The sequence below is a fragment of the Populus euphratica genome, unplaced genomic scaffold (assembly GCF_000495115.2).
Source record: "Populus euphratica unplaced genomic scaffold, PopEup_1.0 scaffold232.1, whole genome shotgun sequence".
Classification (NCBI taxonomy): Eukaryota; Viridiplantae; Streptophyta; class Magnoliopsida; order Malpighiales; family Salicaceae; genus Populus; species Populus euphratica.
The window spans coordinates 28211-49885 of record NW_011500114.1 but is presented as its reverse complement, the minus strand read 5'-3'; the positions used below and the strand labels follow the sequence as shown (position 1 = coordinate 49885).

Sequence of the window (21675 nt, the reverse complement as noted above, 5' to 3'; positions counted from 1 at the left end):
TTTCAATTTCAATTCTTAAATTCATCAATCAATCCTTTCATTTATGTGATAGATCTGCATTAAAAATAGACATTTACCATAAATTATAGGTATCTTATATTATTAGATACATTATTATAAAACATATTTTAGTTAAGGAGTTATTGATACTCCAAGTGCAAAATGATGATATAAAACCACGATAAAAATGCACTTTTAAGTACTAATCAATAATAAACAATTAAATCCCTTTTTTTAACTAATATATCCCTCAAGCTTCAATTTTCCTTTTCTATCACTAGTCTCTCTATCTCACTTAATGTGAGAAAATATGTTTTGATTTTTCCTATAATTTTCTATAACAAGTATATAAGACTCGGAAGTGCTTGTCCATTTATTAAGTGACACCATCAAAGTCTTCCAATTATTTAACAATTAAATCAATAAAATTAGTGCTTGTATCTCATTGGTTAACTCAAGATTCATCAATAATAACTGATTTAGAAACCCTTGAAAGTCATTTACATCCATTGAAGCATCTTAACCATCCTTTTACTTCAAATTCATAATATCTTTAATCACAAGCCCCTTGTTTTGTGCACTCTCTTTAGCAAAGGTTTCTTTCAATATCTTCCAAACTTTGTAATAACCGTGTTCTAGAGAAATATAATCGATAGTCTTAGAAGATACATATTTTTTAACATTAGCAATCATTTTTATATTAAATGCATTTCATTTTGCTTCTTCCATATCAGCAAGCTTTTTTTTTTTTGCATTATAGCAGCAAATCTAAATCATTACAATAAAGTTGATCCTCCATTAATATCTTTCAATAAGAAATAGTTAAAGAAAGTGAGTTTTATCATATCTAAATCTTTTTTTTTTCATTTTAAATGCACAAGAAAATCAATCTGCAAAACTAAACTCTGATAGCATTTTAGTGGACAAAGATACCAATATAACCATATTCACAATCCCAAATCTTCTTTTTTTTTTGTGCAATTAAAAATAGAATCAAACAATCAACCAACTAAGTAAATGATCACAATAAATCAATGCTAAATTTTTTATGTGGAAAACTCTTATATAAAAAATAAATCATGAGACCATACTCCATAAAAAAGACTTCTACTATCAATAATAATACTAAGTACACAAGTGTTTTTCTTTAGTTAAAACTGAAGGCTACAACATAAATCATTAAAAACAATATATTTTTGAAATACATCAATATTAAAGAGAGAGTTGAGAAGAATTTCACAAAACTAACTATCACTTCTATAAAGAACATACCAATATAAATACATCTAATCTTCAATCCAAAAAGTTATGTGTCCACAACTCTTAGTCAAAATTTCAATTTGATACAATAATAAATCATTGCTTATCGAAGCTTGAATAGAAATGAGTCAAATTGCCCTATCTTTTTGTTTCTCCTTATATATATTGGCTACCAACTTAAAATTAAGCTAAAATTGGGTTTTTATACATTGTAACCTATATAACCTAAAAAGATTTAAGTCTTTATCCCTCTTTTCCTTAATTTGCATGAGTTATGGCTGAAAAGAGGAGGGACCAAGCCCAAAATTACTAGTGAATTATCCAGTTGTATATCTTGATGCGAAGACTACTGTACTTTACATGAAGAGAATATCTTGGGGGCTATTTTCAGTGTTGAGGAAGGAACTCAGATTGGCGAAGCCATGGGAAGAAGTTGAGCTAGCGGTGTGGGGTGAACTGAAGTATTATAAAAGTGTCTTAAAGGGCCTCTACTTCCTCATGTATTTGAGAGTCGCAGCTGTGCATACCGAGGTTGGCATCAAATCCACCACAGGATTTCGTGTAACGACTAACAATTCAAGGTGTAGCTTGCTGAAATATCATACTTTTAGCGTTATTAAAATAAATTTGCGAGCATATTCCAATGGAAAATGAAATCAATCACAAATTTATGCATGCATGTATCAGTCGTCGACTTTATTTATTTATTTATTAAGGAAAGCTCAGTTTTTTTTTTTTAACAAAAGTTTAACTGAATTCTATATTAAAAAAAAAATTACGGTCACCCAAATCAGTTATACGATTGCCGCGATTATAGATTGATTCAGCTTTAAAATTACTGGTTCCAGTAACCAAACTGCATAATATAGAGTGCTTTTCAAAATTCAGTGAACCGGAAAATGCCACTTGTAGCATATTATAGAATTTTTCCTCGATTCATTGGCAGCAGAGTTTCTTGAACCTGATTTCGCGGAAGTTGAGGATTTAATTGCTGAAATAGCCAGTAATTCAAGACTTAATTCTGATGTCAGGAAGCTAATTTAGCGACCATCTTTTTGCTGAGACCTGATAGTCTCTTACCGTTCAAAACTCCACGAATCCTCCAAGCAAGAAGCTAGTGCTGGTACAATGGCTGTAGCTTAACTGCGCTGCGCTCGAATATTAAATTGAAGACCCAAAAGTACCGCTTGACATTCAACTTCGCTGACAAAAATACTTGAAATGTAGCAAAAAAGGCTCGCCTGAAGTAGTGTATTAGGAATAGCTTTACTAATCATACCAAGACTTGAAAATATTCCAAATGATTATGGCAGAGAGTCATTATATCATGGCAAATCCAATGAACCTAGTGTCAAAGCACTTCCAAAACCATTCATGTAATACCTCAAATATGACAATTCAAATTTAAAAAATAAAACTGACACCATTCCTCTTGCTACCAAAACCCAACTAGAAAGCGTTGTAGATCTAAGCAACAATGGATGGCTTAGAAGCAGTGGAAAGTCTGGACCTTTTCTTGGCTAAGCTCTCACTGCGGCGTTCTCTCTGCTCCTTCAATCTTGTGGCAAGAAGTTTCTGGTACTCAGCAGCCTCGGACTTGGCCTTGGCAATTCTCTTCTTTTTATCTGAAATCCTTGCTCGCTTCCTTTGCAAAGTCAAAGGAGTCACCAACCTCTGAATTTTGGGAGCCTTACTGACCTTCTTTCCTGCAACAAACAGGAACCACAAGACATTAATTACATTAACAAGCTTAGGGCAAACAAGTCCCAAGAAGCTGCTTGCATCCCTCCTGATCTTCTACAAAAAAAATTAAACATGCATTTATAAGAATGGCAAGTCATACCAGCTTTGGTTGTGAATGATCTCCGGTAAGTATTGACATACTTGCGAACATCATCCTCCTTTGAGAGATTAAAGAGCTTGCGGATCTTCGATGCTCTCTTGGGACCTCTCATTCTTGGTTTCTCTGTGTCGGTGAGTCCAGGAAGATCATTCTCACCCTTCTTCACAATTACCAAGTTCAAAACAGAAAGGTCTTGACTGACAATACACCCGCGCACAGACTTCCTCCTGCGTTCTCCATTGCGCCTTCCATATCCACGGAAGCAGGGGGTTCCTGTGGAGGCAAAACAGAAATGCAACTTAACATTAGTCAGGCAAACAGGAGTACGCTATAAGGTTTTAGCAGACAAAATTTACCAAGAATGTTTAGCAATTTAGAGAACATAACATGGTCTAGCATTTAAGTATTCACCCACCTCGGTGAAGCAAGAGACGGACACGACCAGGGGTTAGCACTCCCTGCTTCATGGGAAATCCTTGCTTGTCACAGCCTCCCATGATTTTGAAAACATAGCCCTTAAATTCCTATCAAACCCAGAGGATCATTGGTGGGAAACATGCAACTAATATAAACATTCACAGTATGGAAAACCAGAATGTGCATACCTCTCCAAGAGCATCTCCGCTGACCTCCTGTGAGATCCTCTTGTCAAAAAATGCCCGTCTACAGAGGCAAGATTTAAAAATTGATAAAAAATCAGAATTAGAATTGCAAATGGCAATCACTAGACGCACAAACATAGTAATCTGATCTTGCTGTTGACTACTATCAAAGAACGGTCACTGCTAAACACATTTACAGTAATCATGTTAGACTAGTTGAATGATACAGAATAGCGCACTATATATAGGTTGCTAATGTTTCTTACTCAAGGGAAGACTGTCACTCGAACAAGAAAAGGTATAATAATATGGACACTTTGCTCACTTCGGAAGTTCAACAGCAAACTCATGCAAATGGATATTTTTCAACATCAAGTTCTTGAAAAGAAGAATTTTTGTATGACATAATGAAATTGTGAAAGCCTTTTTATTTCAGATCATGATTTATTTTCTTACTCATTCTGATTTCAATTCTCCTATTGCAGGACTTGGATTTCACTTTATTATATTTTGACTATCGAAACTAACTGAGATGTAAACAGATGATGAATCTACTGCTAAACAATGGATGCAGTAAATGTTCTGGTTCCAAACCAAAGCAAATGAAAACGAACACAGAATCCAGAAAAGATATACAAAAATTCAAAAGAACGCTCTAACATCATCATATTTCAACATAGTAACTAGAACAACATTTTCACCCAGATAAGGACGTGCTAGACTTGTGTTTGAATATTTTGCAAAATTCAGAAAAAATCATAAAGGTCAAAAGCAGAAACTATATTAACAGCCCAAATAATGCATCTTTGTCCCAGTTCACGAGCATCTATCCCATTAATCTACAAAAGCAAATAGTTTGACTAGAAAAAAGAACTGATTAACTAAAACGAAACCCACAAAAGCATAGACACTTGGACAGAAAAAAAGGGGCGGGGGGAGCTTACAGCTTCTGGTCATCGTCGATTTCGAGCTTTTTCTGGCATCCCGTAGTGGGATTTGCGATGTTGAACTGCGAAACACAAGCAGAGAACTCAATGAGACCAAGAGAATCATGAAATCATATTTACTAAACGAAAAATTTGCTTTGTGTGATTGGAAGTGAAAAAGATTGGCCAAAAAAGATGAAACCTTCATAATGGGGAGATAGAAGCAGAAGCGGCGGTGCCCAAGTTGTGAAGAACAAAAATATAGAGAGACTGCGCCTTGCCTTCTGCTTAGGGTTTTAACGTGTGAACTTGGCTTTTTATTTATCTCATTCCTGGAATTTTTTATTATGTGTGTTTGCCTATTGTGTATTTATGCGGCTTACATTATTTACCGTGCACGTGGTTTACAATATGTTTGTTGGACCGTTCGATCACTATTTGGTTTCGTTCTAGTCCCGTTTTTTTTTCCCTCTTTTGATGCTATACAACAAATAAGCTTTCTTTAAATAAATAAATAAATGAAAACATGAGAAAATTCGGGCATGTTCGACTATTACTTCTTTTTATTATAATTTTTTTTTTGTTCAAATGATATATTTTTTATAAATTAAAAAAAAAGAATTTTTTTTGTATATTTTTTTAAGATAAACATTTTAAAGTTAGAAACATATAAAAAATGTTTATAAAAATATCACGTGTCTCAAAAAGAAAGATAAGAGAGATAAAAAGGGTATTTCTTTGTTATTTTTCATTTAAAAAACTTTTTTTGACCTTTTATTTTTATTTAATTATAATTATATAAAAGTATATAGTGTGTATATATTTTTAATTTTTGTTTTCATGTAAAGTTTCTCATCTTTTTCTTCATTCTTTACTTACTATTTATTGTCATTAAAATATCATCATGGAATACTTCTAGCAAAACAAACAACAATAATAAAATACAAACAATAATAATAATTTCACACGAACTGTGCCTTCATAACTATTACCGTCATCAACATGTTAGTGAGTTTTCTTTATGTATTTTGTATTAAGTTTTGTATTGAAAAGAAAGCATGTTATATTTCTTTTTTTGCTAGCCTAGCACATTTTGTATTCATTTTATATAGTTTTGTATGTTTATGTTTATTTTTTTATTTTATTTTCTCAAATGCATGAATTTTGATTGATTTGGAATCATTTTAGGATTTAAGATGAGAAAGTTTGAAACTTTCTAAAAAGGTGAGAATATTTAAGGGATGGTTGTTATGATTTTGAATTTTAGAAAGCAACATTTGTATATACAAAGCATATATAGTTATGATATATTTGAGCCATTGATTATCTATCTAGCTTTTTTATACTTGTTTAACATTTAGCATTTCTATACTTGCTTAACATGCAACATTTCTATGCTTGCTGTTGATGGTTGTAAGGCTAATCTATTAGCTATTTTTTTTATCCACCATTCCTGGTTCAAACAATCTTGTTATGGAGTGTTTGGAAGTATGGTAATAGTTACGATTTAAAATGTTTTTTATTTAGAAATATATCAAAATAATATTTTTTTATTTAAAAAAAATTATTTTTGATATCAACGTATCAAAAAAAAAATAAAAATATTTAAAAAATTAATTTAAAAAAATTTAATGGAATACGATTTGAACCGCATTCCTAAACGAACTGTCGTACCATATCATGTTTCTTAAAGGCTTGGTTGCTACTATGTCGAAACTATATTATGTTGTTTAAGATTGACAAGAAATCATAAACAAACTGGTAATCCAAGAATTATGTTGTAGAAACTCTTGCAATAAGAAGAGGTGATCAAAAGGTATCACCAGATCACTTATCTACTCATGAAATGATATTTATTTATCTAATTTAAGTAGTAGTTTGTCCTCATAAGGGTCTTCATGTAATTTCTTATTGTAAATTTTGGATTCTATTTATTTTATTTTTTTGTATTTTATCATGAACTTTGTTGGTTGTGACTTTAACTTATCTATCTCTCACCTTTTCTTCTCTTTTTTTGTTACACCAATGAGATGAATCTATTTGCTGTTCATGTTTCAATCCCTACCTTTTCTAGTTTCCATTGCTTGCTATCCTAGCATTAACTTGTTTGTGAATGTTAGGAGAATTAAATAATACTTGGTTCATTATTTGATTGTTTTATATTTGTTATAGTTTTCAACTTATATATATTGTTTGGAATTCTTGAAATTGAATTCAATTCCAAGAGTTTAATAAATTTTTATGTTTGGAATTCTTTAGAGAATTCTGGTTTGAATTCCAAATATAGAAGGAGATCGTTTTACAACAACAAGTAGTATTTTATGCATACACAATTATAATTATAAGAGTCTTTGTAATAAGTTTTTTTTTAATTAAGGGCAAAATAGTTAGGATTATTAATCTAATTTATTTCCACATCTATTCCAAATAGTATAATTAAGTTCAATTATGTAATTTAATATTTTATTGAAAACAGGAGAATTATAATAGGTTATCAACTGAATTCAAATCATATATAAAATTAAATTCATTATTAAAAATTAGCGGTGATCAATTATTTATAGAATATGATGGAGAATGATTGAAATTTCTTAACAATGATGATACTAGAGTGATGTAAGAAGGCACTGAAACAAGGCATTAAAACATATATATTTCAAATAAATAAATAAGTTTGATTAGAAAAGTCATTCCATATCATATATGATTTTAAAAATTATATTGTATCATAATTAATATTGTTTATAGGTGTCTAATTGTGAAAATATTCTATTGTTATTGTGTATATTCTTGCATTTCATTCAATTTAATTAGATGAAAATTTTCTTAAAAAGAAGGACAATACCTTAAGACTAGGAAAAAATATATTGTGAACATCAAAATGTAAAGAATATCATAGAAAGCAAGTTTAATTTAAACATGATTTTTATTTTATTATTTCTCTCTAAATAAAAAATATAATAACAATAATAATAATGAAGAAGAAGAAGAAGAAGAAGAATATTATAGAAGAAAATATAATAAAACAATTTTTCTGTTTTTTCTATAATATTCTTTTTTTATTATTATTACAATTTTTCTTTTTTCTTTTATAATATTCTTTATTATTATTATTATTCAACTTGGCAAATAAATATATAATTGGAAAAATATTTCAATGAAAAGTGTATTAAGATTAGCTCACACCATAATCTAGAAGTTTATAAATATATAGGCCATGTTTATAATGTTGTGTTTCTTATATTTTCTTCTAAAAGAATTAACTTCATGCTTGGTTTGGTTTGGTGTAATATAATAGTATATTACAGTCTTATATTTAATTATAACATTTTAAAAGAATGAAAATTTGTTAAAGCTTGAGATAATTAGAATTCCATATTTTCTTCTAAAAGAATTAACTTCATGTTTGGTTTGGTTTGGTGTAATATAATAGTTTATTACAGTCTTATATTTAATTATAGAATTCTAACCTAGTGTCCATAATGTTAAAAAATATCATTGCTAAGAAAATAAATTAAAAGTATTACATATCGTGTTTCTTTGTTCTTTTTTCTTTAGTTTTTTCTTTTTTATTATAAAGTTTTTTTTATTTTTTAATTATAATAGTTTATATTGTTGTAAAATAATTAATTGCATCTATACATGGTAATTGTCGTATGTTGGGTTGGAAGAGCTCTTACGATTTTTTTGGCGTTGTGGTTGAAATGTTGTTTCATTAATTTTTTTAAATTTTTATTTATTTAAAATTACTTTTTTATGTTTTTGGAATGTTTTGATATACTGATATCAAAAATAAATTTTAAAAAATAAAAAATATATATTATTTTAATACATATTCAAGTGAAAAATATTTTGAAAAATAATATATATTATACTCTCAAATAAGCACTTCCTCTATAAGAGATCATATAATTTTTATTCCTTAAGAATAAATATATAGGGATTTATTTGAAAAATATTTATTATAGGACCAAGCGATAGTTTTTAAAAATACAAGGATTGATTTCTAAATAAAAATAAAATATAAGGACTAAAATAGTTTTTATGAAAAGATTAGAAACTAAAATGAAATTTTATAAAAAAAGCCCTCCATCACATCACCATGAATATTTTAACAAAGAGAAATGTAATGTATCAATCCATTCCATTCCATTATATATATATATATATATATATATATATATAGTACAAATCGATTACATTATATTGTATTTGTCAAATATTAATTGTTGAGCGTAATTTAACGTGATTAAGATATTTTATATAAACATATAAATTAAAGAATAGAATAGAGATAAGCATATAAATACAAATAAATGAATTTTATATGCATACACATAACATATGAATGTGTTAAACTAAAATTTTAGAATAATATCCTTACTTGGTAAGGGAACAAAAACATTGTTATCAAGAATTATATCTTTTGTTCCTAAGATTAATTTATTTATCACTTGGTGTGAACAAATCTCAATATAAATGATTTTTTAAGATTCTATCAACATTATCTTGAAATGTTGCAATTCTTATCGAGATCTCCAAAATAGAAAACAAAGTTGATTTTCTCTCCACGACAACTTAACTTCAAACTTTAGAATTAGTAGGCATAAAGAAAAAGGCAAGAGAAGCATAAGACTTGCTCACCTTGTGATACATCTAGATAATTATTTGACAACTAACTTATGCCTAAAATTGGATGGAAAAAATTAATTTTTTATAATTTAAAAAATTATTTTACAACAAACTTAAATTAAACCTGTGATTTGTGCCCAGGATGAGCAATTAAGCATGGCTTAAGATAAAAGTTCAACTTACTTAGGTTTACTTGAGACTCTTCAGCTTTTTAATAAATAAAATATAATAAAATCTTATATTATTTAAATATAGAATAAAGAATTTTGAATTTCATAAAAAAATATATCAAAAGTTTTTTTTATAACAATTTCTTATTTATTTCAAACTTGTTTTAATCATGTTAATGACTAATATGCCTTTTAATTAAAAAGAAATAATGCGGTAACGGTACTTTCAACCTCTTTATTTTAAAAGCATAATGACTACAATGCCTTTGATATTAGTAGTCTTCAACTTGGATCAGTGGGTTTTTTTTTTATGTTTATTATTATCATCATCTTGTATTCGATCATGATTTGTGTCAGGACGAGCAATTAAGCATGGCTTAAGATAAAAGTTCAACTTACTTAGATTTACTTGAGACTCTTCAGCTTTTTAATAAATAAAATATAATAAAATCTTATATTATTTAAATATAGAATAAAGAATTTTGAATTTCATAAAAAAATATATCAAAAGTTTTTTTTATAACAATTTCTTATTTATTTCAAACTTGTTTTAATCATGTTAATGACTAATATGCCTTTTAATTAAAAAGAAATAATGCGGTAACGGTACTTTCAACCTCTTTATTTTAAAAGCATAATGACTACAATGCCTTTGATATTAGTAGTCTTCAACTTGGATCAGTGGGTTTTTTTTTTTGTTTTTTTTGTTTATCATTATCATCATCTTGTATTTGATCGAGAGATATTTATTATTTTAATATTTATAAAATATTATTTAATGTCAAACAGTGGATTGCATACGTAGACCATGTGGAGTTTGGTGGGAACATTTATAATCTTTGAACAACTCTTATAACGTTGTTTAGTTGTCAAATATCAGCATCAACGATGAGGTTTTGATCCCCATTCATTACTGGGCGGTGTGTATTGCCTAACAATATCGAGTTTTTTTCTATCTCCTCCTCAATTTCAGAACATCTCCCTACGCATTTTAAAAGCAACAAATTTGATTTATTTTTTATTTAAATTTTATTTTTATTATTATTTATTTTATTTTAAATAATTCATAAAATTGATTTTTTTCAATTAATCCTTCTTTGATTTTTTTTACCTTTTAAATTTGATCTTCATTCTTCTAATTGTGATTTTTTTTAATGATTTTTAATCATTTTATTAATTGAATTAGTTTTCTATTTGTATCCCTCAATATTTTATATCATTTTTTTAATTAAATTATTTTTTCAATTGCATTTCTCAATATTTTATTTAATTTTATTTTATATCAAATTTAGTCATTGTTTTTTTAATTGTTATTTATTTTATTTTTAATTTTTTTATTAATTTTATTTTAATTTCATTCCTAGTAATTTTTTTATCAGATTTTGTTAACCTAGAATTTGATATTATAATTTTCTATTGTTTATCTTTTATAGGTGATTTTAGTATTAGAATTTAAGTCACATGTTTGAAAGATTGAACTAAGTTGATTTAAATTTATTTTAGGTAATTTTTTGTGATTTCATTATTTTATAATATCATTCTAATTTTATGTGTTAAATCATAAAGTTTTAGCGTTAACCCAACTTGTATTAATACTGTTTTTTTAATTATCTATTGTTATTACTGTTTATTTTTTATTATATTATCAAAATTAAGTGGGTTAATTAAATCGAATAAAATTAATAAAATTAATCTAATAAAAATATTTTTTTATTTTTTATGTATGTTTGACCAGCAGAGCCTTGAGTAATTTTCATTTCGTGCTTGCAATTTTGTGTTAAATAGGAATAATTTTCATTTTATAAAGTATGATTAACAAATATATCATTTTGTGTTAAATAGGAATAATTTTCATTTTATAAAGTATGATTGACAAATATATCGTATTTATTTTTGAAGTATTTTTTTAAAATAGAGATCTTGAACTATTGACTAAGTTGCTCTCTGGCTATTAAAAAAAAAGGAAGAAGCCTAATAGGGCAACTCTCTGAATCCTGACCATGAAGACCACATATGCAATATGTTATACAAGCCAATCTTGAAAAAGATTTCAGCTTTGTGACTTAGTGCCTGCTATATATTTCACCAGTTCTGTTTAAAAATCAAAGAGCTCAAGATCTGGAGTACACTTCTTTTGGCAGAAGAACTCTTGTTATATGATAGAACAATACCGATTAAAGAAAAGAGCAATCAATCTGGCTCTAGAAGTATCCGTGATGTTTAAACTTAGCCACACACATCACCTTACAAAATAAATCATCTCAGGTCACTTTACATAAATATTAAGAACAAACGCAAAGGAAAATGTTATTGTAATATAATGAACAACAAAGAAACACGGAGGATCTACAAAAGGGCATCCGTATGCCACTTGGCCAAACAAGGATCACAGTGTAATGAGTTCACCAGAAAAAATCTGGCGCTCTCAATCATTGAACAATACCGCAGGAAGCTGACAATTTATGTACACAGCTTAAGCTCATAATGGGCACACGAAATCACCACTTGTCTCGATATCTTCAAGGTCTGCGTCAGCATCTAATTCATCAAGATCCATGCTGCTTCCAAGCAAATGCTTTTCACCCTTTGACAGGAAGACAGGTTTGCTTGCCTCCTGTATTAAAGACAGGACTTCTTCAACGCTTTGGGATGGGTTGTTGACATCATTGCTTTGCCAGCTTCCTCCTTCCATCAGCTCTATAGGCAAGTTCTTTAAGAACCATGGATGGTTTTTTATTTCCGGAATAGTAATCCTCTACACATAGACAAAAGCATTAACTGATGAAAACCATAGGAGTTACAAAAAAGAAGAAGAAAAAGGTGCCAATGCTATGAGGAATAAAGGGATTTGTTCCTTTCAATCATTCAACTTGAAGGTGCTTGCATGTCCTTATGTCTCCTACATTAAGAGCTGCAAACTTTCTAACAGGTATCAAATAGCAAGGGCTTATTTTAATTGGTCCTGGGAGTTTCCTACCAAAAATCAGGCACCTTGTTCTATCATCCATTACAAAAGCATCATAATATAATTGAAATCTTCTCCCTTTTATTTTCACTGCAATCATGGATGGAGATGCAGTTGATACCACAACACTTTTGTTCAAACTAAAGCTAAGTTACCTTTTCAGGGTCAGCCACAAATATTCGAGTTAAAAGATGCTTGCACTCTATAGAAACACGAACATAATCTGGAATTGAATAGTGGACACTGAGTATCCTCTGCAATGAGCAAACAGTAATTTAATCAGATCAATAGTAGATTAGCTAGAATTCCATAATACTACAACTAAATTCAGTAATTAATATGCAGACATTCAGTAATTACACTACAACTAAATTCTATCTGGTGCTTAATACTTTGTATAGCCACTTACCCCTATTGTCTTTCTGAAGTTTTTTGGACCATCAGGGTCTTCAAAGGGGTATGCCCCAACAAGCATTACATAGAGGGTAACCCCACAGGACCATACATCTGCAATCTGTGACTCTCCAAGATGAGACATAATACTAATGCTTTCAAACAGCTTAAATGAGAAGCACGTGCATCAAAAAGGAAGAGAAAGTCAGAAAGATTGTTACCTTCCCATCATATTCCTTTTTTGATAGTACTTCTGGGGCAATGTAAGCTGGGGTGCCCACAGCAGATTTTGGCTGAGAATGCAACACAGCTGACTACACGATAAGCCATGGTAATCAGTAACCAAAAGGGTGGTTAAACTTCATGCACGCATGTTATCCTTTAGTAAGAATGCTCACCTTTGAATACCCAAAGTCGCATATCTTGACACGAGGTACTGCGTTTCCATCTAGGAGTGTATTTTCAAGCTTAAGATCTCTGTGGCAAATTTGCTGCAGCATAAATATCTCCTCGTATCAAAATTAAATACTATTCTTAAAACAATTACTGTGCATTTTATAAAGGTTGAAACAAATTGACAAAAGGAAGGTAAAACTTCTTACCATTGAATGACAGTAACTTACTCCAGATATCAATTGCTGGAAGAAAAACCTTGCCTGATGCAGAAAAACATAAAAACCCCAGAAGTAAAACATTAATCCGATTATACGCTACTAATTAATAAGTAACATTCAAAGCACAACATTTACTGCCTCTAGATACTACATATTTCCTTTCATTCAACTTCCAAACAACCTTGAATGATCATGTAATACTAGTAAAATTTCTTTGCTCTACTTCCTCATCTTCACTAAATTTACCAGCACTGCATATCCTCTCAAAGAGTTCTCCTCCTGCAGCATACTCCATCACAATAGCTAAATGGGTTGGAGTTAGCAGGACCTGGAAGTATAACATCTCAAATCAAAGATTATCTCCTTCCCATTGAATTGATCTATTCTAGGAAGTAACACTCAAAAATTTAAATAACAAACCTCTTTAAATCTAACTATATTGGGATGCTTCAATGACCTATGATTCATGATTTCCCTTTGCACATGTTCATCAATCTGCAACCACAAAACTAACTCCTCAATCAACCCCATGGTAAAGCACCCCCTGATGCTTAAAGATGACGAATTCATAATGGTAAAAACAAACAGTATTGAGTTTCAAGAGATCAGCGACAAACTATAATAAATATGGTATTGAGTTTCAAGAGATCAGCAACAAACTATAATAAATATGGAAAAATTTTGAAATTGAAATAGGTAAACAGATAGTGAAACAGAGGAAACAGACCCTTTCGCCTCTCTCAAAAAACTTAACGGCAAAGAATTCTTTGGTACATCTATCTCTAACCAGCTTAGTCACCCCAAAATTTCCAGACCCAATATTCTTCATAATCTCATAACGATCCATAGCTTACCAAAAACACTGAAAATTTTATTTAGTTATATTGAGTCTCGCTTCTCCACTCACCTATCTATAAACTTGGCTGTTCTTTTTATTGGTTTCAAGAAACACGCAAGTACACTAAAAATGATTAATTAAAATTTGTGAGTTTTCAGAATTTTGTTAAACATACCTAGGGTGATTTAAAGTTTATGCAATGATTATATAAAATTTATTTAATTAATCATTCTATTTTAATTTTTAAATAAAAAAATAATTTTTATGTGCATAACTCATTAAGTTCCATAATAAATATATAAATCACAATTCTAACTAAAATAAAATCAAATAAACTAAACAAATTAATTTATTATCAATTCAATAATTACTTGATTTATATTTAAAAATCAAGTACAATGTATAACAACATGTCATGATCATTCAAATATTAGAAAAGTTGATTTAACTTCACTTTTTAGTTATTAGTTTTTTAATATAATTATTTTCTCTTCATCAATAATGTTCTAATTTAGATATTATAGTTTGTCTATTTTGTCAAATCATGTTTGTTTTTATCACTATAATTATTAATTCTTTGAAAGATTTGAAACTCTTTTCAAATTTCATTCTACCTTATATAAGAATTTACAATTAATATTATTTGAGGACAAATAAAATATTTTTTCTAATTCATCTAAGGTGATGAATTCTCTTTTAAGTACTTAAATACATTAATATATTTCATATTATATCTAATATCTGTCTATCTCTTACTCTTGATTAAGACAATATATAGTAGGCTCAAAATATAATACTTTTTATAAAAAATAATTTAGTAATCTCAAGTCTAAATATCATTTACACAATTATTACATGAGTCTTTCTATAGATACATATAATCTCTCTAAATGAAATTCTTATACATGTCAATTTAGTATATATATCATCTAATAAGTATCTACATATTACTTTTAACTATTTTTTATATATCAGTTTATAAGAATTTCTTTCATAAAGAAAAAGAATATAATATTTTAATAATCTCAAAACTCTAATTAATATCCAGTTTTAATAGAGCATTTACTATAAATATTTAGAAACAATACTTAGATGCAATAAAAATTTTGTAATTATAATATATTTATAATTTTATTTGCACAACTTTTTTCGCTTAAAATTTTTATCTTTACTTTAGATTCATTCATTAATCAAATATTATATTTATTAATAAAATATTTAATGTATATACATATAAACAAGATAAATATCATAACTAACTAACTAATTAATTATAAAACGTATAAAATAACATTTTTCTTATCAAAAACTTAAAAAATCAGAACATAACATTTGAAAATAGGTCTAGAGAGGGTTAGGCGGCCCAGTCGATGCCTTTCAAGTTATTGCCACCAAAGTATTAATTGTTAACATTATGTTGCTAACATCTAATTCAATTCAATTCAAATTTATAGCTTTTGATAAAATATTATATTTCAAAACCATTTTAAGTTTTAAGAATTGAATTTCATGAAATTCAATATTTAAAAATAACACAAAAATAAATTAAAAATCAATACCTATGATTTATAATTTCAAAAAAAAAATTAATATTAAAACTAGTTTTCCACTTGTATCTTTTAAGAAAATTTTGAATAAATAAAATAATAAGGATAATATAAAAAATAAAATTATCTACATTTTATCTCTTTTAAATATGTGGATGAACTTATTTATTAAATAAATTCAATTATAATATAAAATGAATTCCAAACTGTAACATTTCACAAATTTTCACTCTATTTCGATGACATTTCAAGAAAACCTCGTGTAAACACTCAAGATTTTTTTTTTTTTAAAAAAAATTTGAAAAAAGTTTCCTCTTATTTTGCTATGTTACCCCAGTGTCGGCCAACACTTGATTTCCATCCCAAATTAATTATAAAAGAAACCATCAAGTCAGAATATATGCTCTCATTTCAGTGACCATTAACATGAAATTCAACGCCACCCTCATTCAATCTTTCAGGGATATTTGATCATGATTCATGTTTAATTGGCACAAAATATATAACATATATAGTAAGGAATTAAAATTGGCAATCAATCGATATTGAAGACAACACAAGGTTTTTTCATTTACATAAAATCCTTAAATTGAGTGCATCATTAATTAAATACACATTAAGACCATAAGATAAGTTCCTACACGAAGGGTTAAGTCAATTTACATGTAGTAGTTAAGATCATAGTCCTAATTTATCACTACATTACATCATCAGTTCAGGTAATAGAAATTACAATTCTATTACATCAGTGTCTTTGCATTTCAAAATAAACACTACACCAAGACTCCATGAAGCGTCCTATGCATGGGAAGGTCCTGCTACAAAATAAATCAGAGTTAGATGAAGGTAATTAAGTTAGTTAATTAAAATATTTAATGCTAATATTTCATTTAAAAGTTTCCTAACCTTTCTGTATTCAATTCAAATCAACCTTATGACTCATTCGGATGTATATCACATGACCAATTAATTTAAATCCATAAGCATAAACATGTCATCGTACATGCATTTATTATTTATTTCAATATGCAAAGAATATATTCAATACATTAAGTAGAATACAAGATGCATACTGCATTAATTTAATACAATCTTCACATAACAAAATTATTTTCACTCCCCTTATCTTTCTCTAATTGATCATGCTAGTTTTGGCACCAAATACATGTAAAATTTCCTTAATTTTGCCCAATTCCTTTAACATGATTTTATTAAATTTTTCATTAATTCATTTGTTATTTTCAACTATTCAATTTGAGAAACTGTTATTTTCACCATTTTAAATGAAATCTTGGCTATTCAAAATGAGTATCATTAGCACTCACTAATCTAACACAATTCTAACTATCCAAAACTAGATTTCATTAATGCTCGCCAATCAAACACAATCATAGCTATCCCAAATAAATATTATTAGCATTCACCAATCTAACACAATCCCAGCTACTTGAAATGGATACAATTGACATTCATAATCTAACATAATATAAGCTATCCAAAATGAATATCATTAACATCCACCAATCTAACACAATCATGGCTATATTATTAGCATTCACCAATTTAATACAATCCCGGCTACATGAAATGAATACCATTAACATTCACAATCTAACACAATATCAGTTATTCAAAATGGATATCACTGACATCCACCAATTTAACACAATCCTGACTATTCAAAATGGATATCATTGGCATTCATCAATCCAACACTATCCCGACTATTTGAGATGGATATCATTAGCATTTGCTAATCTACCATAATTTCATCTATATGAAATGGATACCATTGACATTCACCAATCTAACACAATCTTAACTATATGAAATGGATGCCATTAGCATTTACTAATCTATACACAACCTTGAATCATCCGATTAAAATTCTCATTTCCCAAATTATCAAACATTTTATTTTTTATTAACATCAATTCAGCGTATCATTTTATGTAGTATAATATCTAAATAATATGAGTAATTTAACAAAAGATAGAATTAAAGGACTAAGACACCTACCTGCTCCTCTTATGTTTTAGTCTCCTTTGAAAGAACTGATTCTTGTCATCCCTCCTGATTCCTAAAAACACTTTTAGTTTGTATCTTAGTCAAATTGTTTCTCTACAATAATTCCATACTTATCTTGATATATACATAAATATTTTATTCAAAAATAGTTTATTGTTATGCATATAACAATAAAATTTGAGTTCATAATAAGCTTTTCTTGACATTCAATGATAATCAAAATTAAGACTAAATGGTTAAGTCATTAACAACACACTTAAACACATATGAACAAATCTTCTTCTTCACTTTTCTCTTATTGGACGAATATGTAGGGTTAGGTTTTACCTTTAATTCTTCACTAATTATAGATAAAATGTTATATTTCTAAGCTATTTTCTCTTAATTTTACCTAAACATGCAAGTTTTTTTCATTTCCCCAAAACAATCTAAGAACCCTAATTAAAGAGAAATCAGAAGTTTCAGAAATTAACTTACAATTTCTATTTAAAAGGTGTCTAAAACACTTTAGTTTGTGTTTTAGCTCCTCTTGGATCCCCTCTCAAGTTTTCTCCTTCCTTTTCTTCTGACTCATTTTCTTCTTCTTCTTCTTCTATTATGTTCAACAAACCCTTCATCTCTTTTTTATAGAAGCTTAAGTATTCATTTTGTGTTTCCAATCCTTTCCTCTCATTGTTTTTCTCTCTTAAAGGGTGTAAGGGTGACATGCATGGTTGATTTGGTGGTGTAGCTCTGGTGAGGATAAAGAGAACAAGGTTTCTTATCTTCTAGCAGCCATTGGCCTCTTCTTTAAGAGAGAGCTAGCTTCTCTCTCTCTCTCTTGGTTATTTTGGTTCCTTAATCACTTATATTCAAGTCATTTAGTCTCTCTTTTTCTAACCTTTCAATTTAGTCCTTGTTTGGGTTATTAGCTTTTTATTCTCAACCCTTAGCACTTAACTTATTATACAATTCTATCCATCATTTCTCTCTAATTCCAAAGTCATTTATTTAATTTATTTCCTTATTCTTTTCTATCTCTCTTTCTTATTATAGTTACTTGTTTAATTTTAAATAATTCATGGAATTATAATTTTTTTTATAATTTCATCATCTTTTGATTTTATTTATTTATCAAGTTTAGTCCTCATTCTTTTGATTATTATTTTTTTATTCTTAATCATTTTTTTAATTGAATTATTTTTTCAACTACATCCTTTAATTTTTTTATTTCATTTTATTCTTTTGTCACATTTGGTCCTTTTCATAACCTAATTTTAGGTTCCCCCCAAAATCATCTTTTTCCTTAAGAAACAATAAATAAAATAATATAAACAAAAAAAAATGAAAAAAGAAGAGTATAAGTAGCTTGATTGGCAAATATAGAATGAAGAGGGATTTAAGTGCAAATTTGAAAGCCCAATTGCATCCTTGATGGACTTAAATGTGAAGAACAATGTAGATTCAAAGTTAACTTAAATGGATATTAAATGAATCTGTATAAAAATTAAGTCTGAAGACTTAATTTGATTTTTAAAAAGCTAATTTAGTTTAACCATTGGCCTAATTAAGGGTTTAATTATGTTTAATAATTAGTTGGGGTGAAAATTAAAAGAATTAATTAAGTGCAAAGACTTAATTAAACTTTTAATAGGTCTAATTAATTTTATTAAGGATTTAATTAGTGAAAAAATAAATTTAAAAGCCTAATTTGGGTTTAATTGAGAAGATTGAAATTTTGAAGGGCTAGATTTAATTTTTACAAACTCAATCGGATGAAGTCAAGGGTGAAATTGCAAGAAAATCAAAGTTTGAAGTCAATCAAGGGCTAAAGTTTGGGCATCCGAATTTAAGGAAAAAATTTGGTTGAAATAAGAGTGACATTGAAGAAATTAAAAGTTTGAAGGTCAATTGAAGATGTAATTAAAAAGATTTGAGACCAAGGACCAAGTTGAAATCAGCATGGCTAGGTTAAGTCCCATCTAGAGAAAGGCTTTTAGGTCGTCTATCCGCCTAAAAAAATTAGGTTTAGATAGGCTTAGGTCTAACCTGTATACATGGGCTTGAACCTTACCTTGGGCCTAGTAAGCCAAACCTATATGATTGGGTTAAGCCCAACCTAACCTAAAGGGTATGTTTGGCATGTTAAGGAAAAACCCTCTTTTTGGTCCTTAAGGCATGTTTGCCTTATGACTTTCAGTTAGGTTCAAATTCATGAAACATTTAATTATAAGCTGAGAGCTTACTCCATAATGGCATATTGCCTTTACGAAAGGTGGTCACACTTTGCCCCAACCATTTCTTATAAATTTTTATATTGCCTTCATAAGAGGTGACCCTTTTAAGATGAGCTAATAAACCTACCCTTTATATAGTGGTTAGAACCTGCCCTCAGGATGTCAACTTTATAATAATCCATTTTGCATTAAGGTAGACCTGATAAAAAATCTTAAACTTTACAAGATTTATCCAAGCTAAGACCATAACTTTAATGACCTATTTTGAATATAGGCAAAAATCCAAGATGATGCAATTAGTTGAGGAGGACTACCCAATGACCAAGGTAAAGGAATTATCATACATGACTAAAGTACATTGCTCTATGAATAAAATAAAAAAACCTATGTGAGTTTTGAGGTATATGTGATTAGTATTTAAAAGTGTATTTTTATCAAGGTTTTATATCATCATTTTGCACTTAAAGTATTAATAACTTCCTAACTAAAGTATGCTTTATAATAACATATCTAATAATATAAGATACATTTAATTTGTAGTAAATCTTTATTTTAAATACATGCCTATCACATAAATAAAAGGATTGACTGATGAGTTTAAAAATTGAAATTGAAAGGACAAAAAGATGACCAAACTTAGAAAAGAAATGCTGGTGCAGTCCAGACCGCAATACTGTTCGATAATTAGATCATATCTGGAGTTGTAGATCTCGAATTTAGGTTTATTTTATATGGATGGAAAGGTAAGACATAGGCCTACAACTTTCATAGGAGCCCAAGATTTAAAAAGGCCATTTCAATTCTAAATTGTAGCAACAACAAAGAAGTCTGAATCTGTGCTGCAACCTAAACACTGTTCATTGTTTGGCCTATATTTGGAGTTCTAGAAGTCCAAATGACCTCCATTTTTTTTCCTAGAGAGATGAGATAATGTCCTACAACTTTCATGTTTTCAAGTGGTTTCAATTTTGATATTATGTTTTGGGCAGACAAGGGAAGATAAGGATTGTCACCAAGTCAAGAGTTGGCTACCCACTCATCAATTAGTCATCAAATCATTAGTTTCCAATTTTAACCTATAAAATGAGGCATTTGCCTTGCATTTAGGCATCTTGGTTTCCAGATCAAGATCATACTTTTGTTTTCTCTCTTTATATTGATTAAGTTTTATTTTCATTAATATCAAGTTTATGCTTTTCATTTCCTTTCATTTACTTAGTTAACTTTTATCTTATTTATGTTCTTATTTTGTTTATTTATTTTTCTTTCTTTCATTATGTTTAATTAAGTTTATTATGTCAAGGTGAAAAAGTTACACTAATGGTGTAAAAATAAGTATAGGGTAAACTTAACATGCACTTTAATGTTTGATACTAATATGTTTTTTATTTGTTATTTTGTTCACTCTTTAATACTTTGCTTGTTAAATGACTAATCTAGATTTATGTTGTATAACACTTGATACAACAAATGCTTGACACTTTTATATCTCATAATGTATGGTATAAACAATATCTAAGCTATGAAAGGAACTTGATTTGTTATTAACATAAGTTATAATTATGAATAACTGACAACATTTACAAGTACTAGCATTGTTCAAATAAGATAATTAATGTAATTATATTAACAATTTATAAT

The 21675-nt window shown here is 28.5% G+C and overlaps 2 protein-coding genes across 3 annotated transcripts; both read right to left on the bottom strand.

Moving 5' to 3' along the window:
* Window positions 1-2498: 2498 nt before the first annotated feature.
* LOC105109869 (40S ribosomal protein S6-like) lies at window positions 2499-4946 on the bottom strand. The gene is made up of 6 exons (XM_011004729.1): window positions 4834-4946; window positions 4650-4714; window positions 3709-3766; window positions 3519-3627; window positions 3104-3376; window positions 2499-2966 (listed from the first exon to the last, which is right to left on the bottom strand). The coding sequence occupies exons 1-6, from the start codon at window positions 4837-4839 to the stop codon at window positions 2728-2730; spliced, it is 750 nt and encodes a 249-aa protein (XP_011003031.1). The 5' UTR covers window positions 4840-4946; the 3' UTR covers window positions 2499-2727.
* A 6661-nt stretch (window positions 4947-11607) lies between these two features.
* Window positions 11608-14342, bottom strand: LOC105109868 (serine/threonine-protein kinase SAPK2-like). 2 transcript variants are annotated; one of them, XM_011004727.1, is made up of 9 exons: window positions 14133-14342; window positions 13826-13900; window positions 13632-13733; window positions 13394-13447; window positions 13190-13297; window positions 13013-13105; window positions 12808-12912; window positions 12554-12652; window positions 11608-12188 (listed from the first exon to the last, which is right to left on the bottom strand). In XM_011004727.1, exons 1-9 carry the CDS (start codon window positions 14250-14252, stop codon window positions 11913-11915), a joined length of 1032 nt encoding a protein of 343 aa, XP_011003029.1. In that variant the 5' UTR covers window positions 14253-14342; the 3' UTR covers window positions 11608-11912. The 2 variants fall into 2 exon arrangements, with proteins under 2 accessions (XP_011003029.1, XP_011003030.1); XM_011004728.1 differs by having other exon boundaries at window positions 13190-13282; window positions 14133-14340.
* Window positions 14343-21675: the final 7333 nt, after the last annotated feature.

Coding starts and splice junctions, on each gene's coding strand:
- LOC105109868 (XM_011004727.1), bottom strand. CDS start 14,252: ATGGATCGTTATGAGATTATGAAGAATATTGGGTCTGGAAATTTTGGG. Junction 13,901..14,132: donor TTTTTGAGAGAGGCGAAAGG/GTCTGTTTCCTC, acceptor TTGTGGTTGCAG/ATTGATGAACATGTGCAAAG. Junction 13,448..13,631: donor GTAAATTTAGTGAAGATGAG/GAAGTAGAGCAA, acceptor TTTCTGCATCAG/GCAAGGTTTTTCTTCCAGCA.
- LOC105109869 (XM_011004729.1), bottom strand. Junction 3,377..3,518: donor CCGTCTCTTGCTTCACCGAG/GTGGGTGAATAC, acceptor TTGCCTCCACAG/GAACCCCCTGCTTCCGTGGA. Junction 2,967..3,103: donor ATCATTCACAACCAAAGCTG/GTATGACTTGCC, acceptor TGTTTGTTGCAG/GAAAGAAGGTCAGTAAGGCT.